Below are 9,186 nucleotides of genomic sequence, written 5' to 3'. Positions count from 1 at the left end.
ATTTGTTCTACCAGAGTGTACGCCATTAGGCAAAAGTTTCTACACTAGATGTCTATCTGATAATGCTGTAGCTAAATTTAAAGAAGCGATTTCTTCAGGGTTTTATTCAGTACCATTGCTCAATATAACAGAGGACTCCTACGCTAGCTTTAGTCCGTCTCAGATTGACCATCTTGTTGATAGTGCTGCATGCTCACTGCGAATGACACTGGACTCTATAGCTCCTCTAAAAAAGAAGCTAATAAAAGAAAGGAGGTTTGCTCCATGGTATAATCCTCAAACCCGCGATTTAAAGCAAATATCGTGAAAACTTGAAAGGATATGGCGTTCCACCAATGTGGATGAAGCGCGGTTAGTCTGGCGAGACAGTCTTAAAATATATAAGAAGGCACTCCGTAATGCTAGAGCAGCCTATTACTCAGCATTAATAGAGAAAAATAAGAACAACCCTAGGGTTCTCTTCAGCACTGTAGCCAGGCTGACAGAGAGTCACAGCTCTGTTGAGCCGTGTATTCCTATAAACCTCAGTAGTAGTGACTTCATGAACTTCTTTAATGATAAGATTCTAACTATTAGAGAAAAAATTTATAATCTACTGCCCTCAACCAGTACCAACCAGTAGAACCTGAAATATATTTAGATGGCATTTCTCCCATCGACCTTCAACAATTGACTCTAAGTCTAAACCTTCCACCTGTCTCTTAGACCCGATTCCGACTAGGCTGCTTAAGGAAGTTTTACCTTTAATTAGCAACTCCTTATTAGAAATTATCAATCTGTCTTTACTGACGGGCCATGTACCACAGGCCTTCAAACTAGCTGTAATTAAACCTCTTCTTAAGAAACCTACTCTAGATCCAGAGGTGTTGGCTAACTATAGACCTATATCTAACCTTCCGTTCCTCTCTAAGCTCCTTGAGAAAGCAGTAGCAAATCAGCTCTGTGACTTTATGCATAACAATAGTTTATTTGAGGATTTTCAGTCAGGATTTAGAGTGAATCATAGCACAGAGACGGCACTGGTGAAAATGACCAATGACCTTCTAATAGCTTCAGACAAAGGACTTGTCTCTGTACTTGTATTGCTAGACCTTAGTGCTGCATTTGATACCATTGATCACCAAATCCTATTACAGAGATTGGAGCATCTAATAGGCATTAAAGGAACCGCACTTAGCTGGTTCAAGTCGTATTTATCAGACCGATCTCAGTTTGTATATGTAAACAATGAAAGCTCGATGAAAACCAGGGTTAGTCACGGAGTTCCACAGGGGTCTGTTCTTGGACCTATTTTATTTACCTTATATATGCTTCCCTTGGGGAATATTATCAGAAAACACTCAGTAAACTTTCATTGTTATGCAGATGATACCCAGTTATATCTATCAATTAAGCCAGACGAAACTAACCAGTTCTCTAAACTTCAAGCATGTCTTACGGACATAAAAACCTGGATGACCTGTAACTTTTTAATGTTAAACTCTGAAAAAACAGAAGTTATCCTACTAGGCCCAGATCACCTTCGAATTCAATTATCTAACGATATAGTTTCTCTAGATGGCATTGCTCTAGCATCCAGCACTACCGTTAGGAACCTTGGAGTTATCTTTGACCAGGATCTGTCTTTTAACTCTTATATAAAACAGATCTCAAGGACAGCCTTTTTTCATTTACGTAACATTGCGAAAATCAGGCAAATCCTGTCTCAAAGCGATGCAGAAAAACTAGTTCATGCATTTGTTACCTCTAGACTAGATTACTGTAACTCCTTATTATCAGGCTGCTCTAATAGGTCTCTTAGATCTTTACAGTTGATCCAGAATGCTGCAGCACGTGTTTTAACAAAAACTAAGAAAAGAGATCATATTACTCCAGTATTAGCTTCTCTGCACTGGCTCCCTGTTAAATCAAGAATAGAATTTAAAATTATTTTACTTACCTACAAAGCTCTAACTGGTCAGGCACCGTCTTATCTTAAGGAACTTATAGTTCCATATTACCCAACTAGAGAGCTGCGCTCAATCAATGCAGGGTTACTTGTGGTTCCTAGAGTATATAAAAGTAGGATGGGAGCCAGAGCCTTCAGTTATCAGGCTCCTCTTCTGTGGAACCAGGTTCCAGTTTCAGTCCGGGGGCAGACACACTCACCACTTTCAAGAGCAGGCTTAAGACCTTCCTTTTTGATAGCGCTTATAGTTAGGGCTGGTTCAGGTTCGCCTTGGTCCAGCCCCTAGATATGCTGCTATATGCCTAGACAGCCGGGGGACTACCTAGGATACGCTGAGCTCCTCTCTCCTCTTCTCTCCCTCCTTCTTTATGTATTAATCTCCTATTTATGCACATTACTGATTTTGCTTCTTCCCCGGAGTTCTTGTGCTTTCTCGCCTCGCAGGTTCCCAGGAATCTGGGTTATATTTGGACTGTCATCGTGCCACCTACTGAGGCCCTGCTGACACCCACTACTACTACCACTATCATTATTAGTCACATTACTATTATTATTGCCTGTACTATTACGCTTATTGACTTGCTTGTACCCTGGAGTCTTTGTGCTTTCTCGCTTCGCAGGCTTCTATAAATCGTGGCTGTACCTGGACCGTGGACGTGCATCCTGCTACGGCCCTGCTGACACCGACTGCTACCACCATTATTATTATTACTAGTCACATTACTATTACTATTACCTGTACCATTAAGCATTTTAGCTTTACTTCCACCCTGAAGCCCTTTTGCTTTCTCGTTCTGCAGGTTTCCATGAATCGTTGTGGTACCTGGACCGTAGTCGTGCCTCCTGCTGTGAGCCGACTGACACCCACTGCTACTTCGATTATTATTATTAGTCACATTACTATCCCTATTTTCATGGCTATAATTCTACTGTAATAATTGCTGCTGTTATTATAAGTAGTCTTCTTATATGAATCATTTATGTCATATACATTGAATGTGTTGTATCTCTGTTATGCTGCTCATTCTGTACACATGACATCTATTGCATTCTGTCCATCCTGGGAGAAGGATCCCTCCTCTGTCGTTCTCCCATAGGTTTCTTCCTTTTTTCTCCCTGTTAAAGGGGTTTTTTAGGGGAGTTTTTCCTGTGCCGATGTGAGGGAAGGACAGAGGATGTCGCATGTGCACAGATTGTAAAGCCCTCTGAGGCAAATTTGTAATTTGTGATTCTGGGCTATACAAAATAAACTGAATTGAATTGAATTGAATAGATAGATAGATAGATGATAGGTAGGTAGGTGGGTGGATGATGGATGGATGGATGGATAGGATAGGTAGGTAGGTAGGTAGATAGATAGATAGATAGATAGATAGATAGATAGATAGATAGATAGATAGATAGATAGATAGGTAGGTAGATAGATGGATAGATAGATAGGTAGATGGATGGATGGATAGGTAGGTAGGTGGATGGATGGATGGATGGATGGATGGATGGATGGATGGAGAGATAGATAGATAGATAGATAGATAGATAGATAGATAGATAGATAGATAGATAGATAGATAGATAGATAGATAGAAAATTAACCAAGTATTTACTCAAGTACTGCAGGCTACTGAAGTGCAATTTTGAGGTAGCCTACTTGTACCTAACTTGAGTGTTTCCCGTTTCTGTAACTACTTATCGACTCCACCTCGTAAGCAAAGATGATTGTACTTTCTACTATATTGTATAACTTAAGTTATTAGTTGCAGGTCCAGATAATAATACGAACTATAAGAACAGGTAATAAAACGCAGGTTTTGAAAGTTAGCAGTGTATAAAATAATTAAAACTTTCCATTTTAACAGCTGCATTGATTTACACATTAACGCATTAGGCTAATAATTACAATCCCAATACATCATTTTGAAATGGGCCATTGCCCATTGTGCATAATACTTTTGGTAATTTATATTGTGATAATAATAACAATACTTTTGACGGTTTGAATGCAGGACTTTCACTTCGAACAAAGTAGTTCCACACTGTGGTATTGCTACTTTTGCTTAAATAAAAGAGCTGAGTACTTCTGCCACCACTGATATTAATCCAATATAAATTCAGGACAAGGAACTGTCTGATAGAAAAACAGATAGCCCACTTTACAATATATTAAAATCTAGCTTGGAACTGCGGAATTTAGTATTCAGATTCACCTTTAGCATTAATGTCTTATCTCATAAACTGCTTTTTTCCAGGTATAAGGTTTCAGGGTTCTAAGGTAAATAAATATATCTCTATAAATGATACTATAAATGAACAGTATTGAAAACTACTGCATAAGTCCTGATTGAGACAGCTTCAGTATGTGTTGAATTTAGACGGTCTTCATCAACATGGAATATGTGGACAAAACAACACAACAAAGTCATTTATGTGTGAGGGCAAGGCTAATATTTGCAGTAAACGTGTATGCCATCCTTATTCTGAACCTTTCCTATCAAATATAAGTTCTAAGAGCTTAAGAGATCTTAAAAGAATATTATTGCTTAAAACATTATTATATAAATTTACAATTTGCTGATGTAATTAAAAAGGAACCATGTTGGACTTTTTTTTAAAGATCAGTAGGTAACTTTTGTATTTTCTAAAACTGTCACTGTATGCTGACAGTTGAAGGCTAAATAAGACAGATAAGACAATAAATGTTTTCATATGTATGCAAACACAACATATGTAAACGAAGGGGGGAGTTATGTAATGTTATTCCCTAAAAGCTGCTGAATTTGCTATAAAACCGGCTTGAATTGATGAATTGTGGTTAGATATGTCAGACCAAATGATTGAATTGACCATAAAATCAGGGAAGGCCGTACACTGTGATTACTATAAATTCATTACTTCTGGGGCCACCAGCATGGAAGGGGATGTAGCTCAGTGGTAGAGCGCGTGCTTTGCATGTATGAGGCCCCGGGTTCAATCCCCGGCATCTCCATAACTTTTTGGTTTCTCACAGACGAAATCGAGGTTTTATAGCGACGTTAAAATTAAGAAAGCTGCTCGTTGTCTTACCTTTAACACACAAACGTTAAATGATACTTTTGTGTCTGTTATTATATAGCTCGCAACATAGCTTTGTAAACAATCTGTCAATCAAAAGCCTTAAGTACTGTATGTCAGACATTGCAAACACCCATATTTTAATCTTGAATCGATATAAATGCATTGATCCCTTTTCTATAGCATATCAGTTATTAACCCATCAATTCAAAATAAAGTAATAATAACAAACTATTTGGGGGAATAGGTGTGACAATCCCCACAGCCGTGAATGCATCACAAGACTGCTGGTAACTAAGGAGATCTCAGATGTGTTTACTACAAAGATGTCCTCCCTGCGAGCTGCGATCTCGGAGCTGGTCAACAAAATGACCTCAATCTAAAGATCGCACTTTATCTCAACACCAACACCAGTTCTTCCCCGCACGAGCTTCCCACAGACTCCCGAAACATGCAACTGAAGTATCTTAAAACACTGTTAACACCCCAGGTGAGTTCAGTGACACGTTAGCTAATGCTAATGCTAACCAATGCTGGAGAGCGACATCAGGCAATCAGCGTTAACATTTTAAACAGGGATATCTTCTATGGATGTTGGCTCGAGCCCCTGTCGTTACTAAACGTATCGAATACATCCTCGGCTAAGGCGTCGGCTATTTATCACACATGACTTTGTGACTGTTTGTTTGTCTCTGCCTTCCTTCACAGGAGGGTGCTGCCAAAGTGACATGCATGGCCTGGGCTCCCAACAACACCAAGTTCGCTGTTTGCACTGTTGACAGAGTGGTGCTGCTCTATGATGAGCAGGGAGAGAGGAGGGACAAGTTCTCCACCAAACCCCTAGACTCCAAGGTGAGTCAGGAGGGCAGTTAGTCTAATGATGTCTAATACATACAGTTGTATTATAACAGTTTTAAACCCTTTGAGATTTAGGTGAACGAGAGAAAAAATAAAACAACAACTCAACAATGCAAAAGAAAAAATAAGACAATGTCTTCCTGGCCTTTGAATGCTTGTACGTACTCTGCATGGCATCTCCAAGTGTACTGTCTATTGTTAAAAGATGTTCCTCTAACAGGAGTGTCATGGTTTGTATTCCTGTCTTGATACAATCCTTCTGCTGCAAATGTGAATTTACGTTTGCGTGAGAGGAATATTGTATGTACTCCACCAAGATCTAATTTCTAATTAAAATACATTACATTTGATATTGTACTGTATTGTATTGTATAAGACTGTATACAATTCAGATGATGAAACAAAATAAGAAACGTGACAGGAGTGGTCAAGAAGCCGCAGGCTTATACAACAGCTCTTCACTCAATTTAAGGAGAAAAACAAACAAACAACAGGAAAAATTCCGGAAGATGAAAAATATTTTCTTTACTCAGCAATTTGACTTCTTTCTGTATTGCATTATTAATTATTCTGCAGGTTGTGTGTTAATAATTATCCAATGCAATCTTTTGTCAGTATGGGAAAGAGAGCTATGTTGTCAAAGACATGGCGTTCTCTCCGGACTCCACCAAAATCGCCATTGGCCAGTCCGACAACATCATCTTTGTCTACAGAATTGGGGAAGAATGGTAATGTCCTGTGACTGATTTCATCTCCTGTATTGATATTTTTGATATTATAATGCACACAAAAATATTAATTTAATCAGTGTTATCTTTTCTCCTAGGGGGGACAAGAAAGCCATTTGCAACAAATTTGTTCAGACCGTGAGTAAACAGGAGTGGACACTTTGCTCTGGCAGTGAACAGTGTTGTGAAAAAGAATAGGGATCACACAGTTCTAGCTGCTTTATCAGTGTGCATCTCATGTAATGTAATATCTTTGCTTTAGAAGTCATGGGTTGGGATAGCTATTTTTCCTGGTAGGAAATTTGACTCTCTGATGACTTTGTAATGCAACATTTTATTCACTGTATTGCAGAATTCCGTGGCTTGCTTGCTTTGGCCTGCAGAGCATGCAGTTGTTTATGGATTAGTGGACGGCAAGGTAAGCCAGCAGCTAGTTCTCACCTTCAGTTAGAGTTTGTATACGTTTTGTTAATGTATTACAATTGGTAAGAGTATTAAAGATGTATCAGCAGGATAGCAGACATAACAAGTGCTTGAAGTTGTAGTAATTGTTATAGTACTAGCCGTAGTAGTAGTAACAGTGTCCTTCTAACTTTTAATGGACATCTTAGTTCTCGTTTGTCTAGCTGCTGTGTCAGACGTGTTTTCACCCTGTCGAAACTTACATTTCTTTGCCTAACAATTACTTTTTTGAGTTAAAATAATTTGTTGACATTCTGTGCTACAGAAATTGTCATTTTTAGTGAAAAGTTGCAATAACTGCTATCTGCCTTGGTACGAAAAGTAGCATCACTTTTAAGCTGTTTTAGGTCAAGTGTTAATAAAGCTTTTAAATACTTGTGTTTTTCTGACTTTTTCATAGGTTCGCCTCGCCAACACTCAGACGAACAAGTCATCAACCATCTACGGCACCGAGTCCTGTGTCGTCTCACTGGCATCCAAGTGAATACATAATAATATATAGTTATCATCAGTTAGTATAAGGTGGTTTGTAACTACCAAACACATTTGCTGGGGGAAAAAAAAGAAAAATTGCATCCTGACTGGCCTGTTCCTCAAAATGCCAACCAATTACAGACTTATTTATTGTCTTCTATGTGGTGCACTCAGTCAGTTTCATTCGTCTGTTCTGTGTCAGTGTTTCTGGTAAAGGCATCCTGTCGGGCCATGCTGATGGGACCGTCGTGCGTTACTTCTTTGATGATGAAGGCTCAGGGGAGTCTCAGGTACCCAAGTTTACATTTATTAATATCTAACAGTCTTAACATTGTTGCTTCAACATTCATGGTATACATTTGTTTTTGATACATCCATCAGACTAACAATCACACACTCCCACTCTGACACAGGGTAAGCTGTTTATGCACCCGTGCCCACCCTACGCCCTGGCCTGGGCCGCAAACAGCATCATGGTGGGCGGCTGTGACAAGAAGGTGGTGGCCTACGGCAAAGAGGGTCACATCTTACAGACCTTTGACTACGGCCGCGACCGGACCGAGAGGGAGTTCACCGTGGCCGCCACCAGCCCCAGCGGGCAGTCGGTTGTGTTCGGCAGCTACGACCGGTCAGTACAAGGTGTCTCAGTTGAAATACAGACAGTACTGTGTGATACCGATCAGCTTAAATACTCAGATAAAAGTTGCTTCTCCCCCCTAGGTTGCGGGTGTTTAACTGGGCTCCAAGGAGAAGTGTGTGGGATGAAGCCAAACCTAAAGAGATACTCAACCTCTACACCATCACCAGCTTGGCCTGGAAGAAAGACGGATCACGCCTCTGTGCTGTAAATGCCTTTTTCCCATCACATATTATTTGAATCCAGGGTGTGACTTTAATGACAACCTGTTGTTGGTGGGGCTTTTTGCTCTTTACTTCTTCAGTGGAGATTTGCAGCAGTGATTACGTGTTGATTTACTGTGCGTTGACAGGGAACACTGTGTGGGGGAGTGGAGCTGTTTGATTGCTGCTTACGGAGAGCCATCTATAAGAACAAGTTTGAGATGACCTACGTTGGCCTGAGCCAGGTAGGGACGACCAGAAGAAAATGAAAATATTTGTTATTATATATTAGTCCAGTATCTCAATTTTATAATTAAGAAAAGGGGAACAGAAATTAAGGTTTTGGAAACAATCACAGTGTCTTTGGATTCTCAAATGTTTTGATGCGTTACATGGACCAGTAAAGGGAGTTTTTAAAATATATTAACATATTTTATTTGTAACAAATTTCAGGTGTGACCAAAGTGTCAGAACAAAAATGATCTATAATTCTTACATGCATATTAATAAGGATGGTTTCAAACAACATTTTATGTGATGGTCGTGTGATTACACCAACAGAATAGTATATAATATATTTGTAGGTTATATGTTCTCTAAACATAATGTATTAATAGGCTTACTGTAATTCCTTTGAACTTCAATCCTTAGAAATTTTGAGGAAAATAACTTGGGAACTGTGACAATCACTAGTTTTGTTTTCTTTTTTGTGAGTGATTCTGCGTATTAGATAACTAAACTTGTATATAAATCTGTCCAGTACAGCTTTATTGTGCTGATGCATCAAGTGGTTCATAAAATACAAATGAAACTTTCTTATTTATTTCT

The 9,186-nt window shown here is 39.1% G+C and overlaps 2 protein-coding genes and 1 non-coding gene across 5 annotated transcripts in view; all 3 read left to right on the top strand.

Annotated features, from left to right (window-relative positions):
* The window catches only part of mpv17 (mitochondrial inner membrane protein MPV17), a 93,913-nt gene extending 91,064 nt beyond the window's left edge, over positions 1–2,849 (top strand). For all 3 annotated transcript variants that reach the window (XM_054618460.1, XM_054618461.1, XM_054618462.1), the window contains exon 9: positions 2,749–2,849. In XM_054618460.1, the coding sequence (XP_054474435.1) occupies positions 2,749–2,758 (10 nt within the window). In that variant the 3' untranslated portion in view covers positions 2,759–2,849. The remainder of the gene's footprint in view (positions 1–2,748) is intronic.
* Positions 2,850–4,859: 2,010 nt separating this feature from the next.
* trnaa-ugc (transfer RNA alanine (anticodon UGC)) lies at positions 4,860–4,931 on the top strand. Its single transcript has one exon. It is a non-coding gene; the product is annotated as a tRNA-Ala (tRNA).
* Positions 4,932–5,335: 404 nt separating this feature from the next.
* Positions 5,336–9,186, top strand: part of ift172 (intraflagellar transport 172) — a 41,235-nt gene continuing 37,384 nt past the window's right edge. The window contains exons 1-10 of the mRNA XM_054618283.1: positions 5,336–5,486; positions 5,705–5,848; positions 6,470–6,582; positions 6,681–6,720; positions 6,935–7,000; positions 7,445–7,524; positions 7,721–7,808; positions 7,932–8,146; positions 8,239–8,362; positions 8,508–8,603. Of these exons, the coding sequence (XP_054474258.1) occupies positions 5,448–5,486; positions 5,705–5,848; positions 6,470–6,582; positions 6,681–6,720; positions 6,935–7,000; positions 7,445–7,524; positions 7,721–7,808; positions 7,932–8,146; positions 8,239–8,362; positions 8,508–8,603 (1,005 nt within the window). The 5' untranslated portion in view covers positions 5,336–5,447. The remainder of the gene's footprint in view (positions 5,487–5,704; positions 5,849–6,469; positions 6,583–6,680; positions 6,721–6,934; positions 7,001–7,444; positions 7,525–7,720; positions 7,809–7,931; positions 8,147–8,238; positions 8,363–8,507; positions 8,604–9,186) is intronic.

Source organism: Anoplopoma fimbria, chromosome 18 (assembly GCF_027596085.1).
Source record: "Anoplopoma fimbria isolate UVic2021 breed Golden Eagle Sablefish chromosome 18, Afim_UVic_2022, whole genome shotgun sequence".
NCBI classification, from domain to species: Eukaryota; Metazoa; Chordata; class Actinopteri; order Perciformes; family Anoplopomatidae; genus Anoplopoma; species Anoplopoma fimbria.
This window is presented reverse-complemented; position numbering and strand designations above follow the sequence as displayed.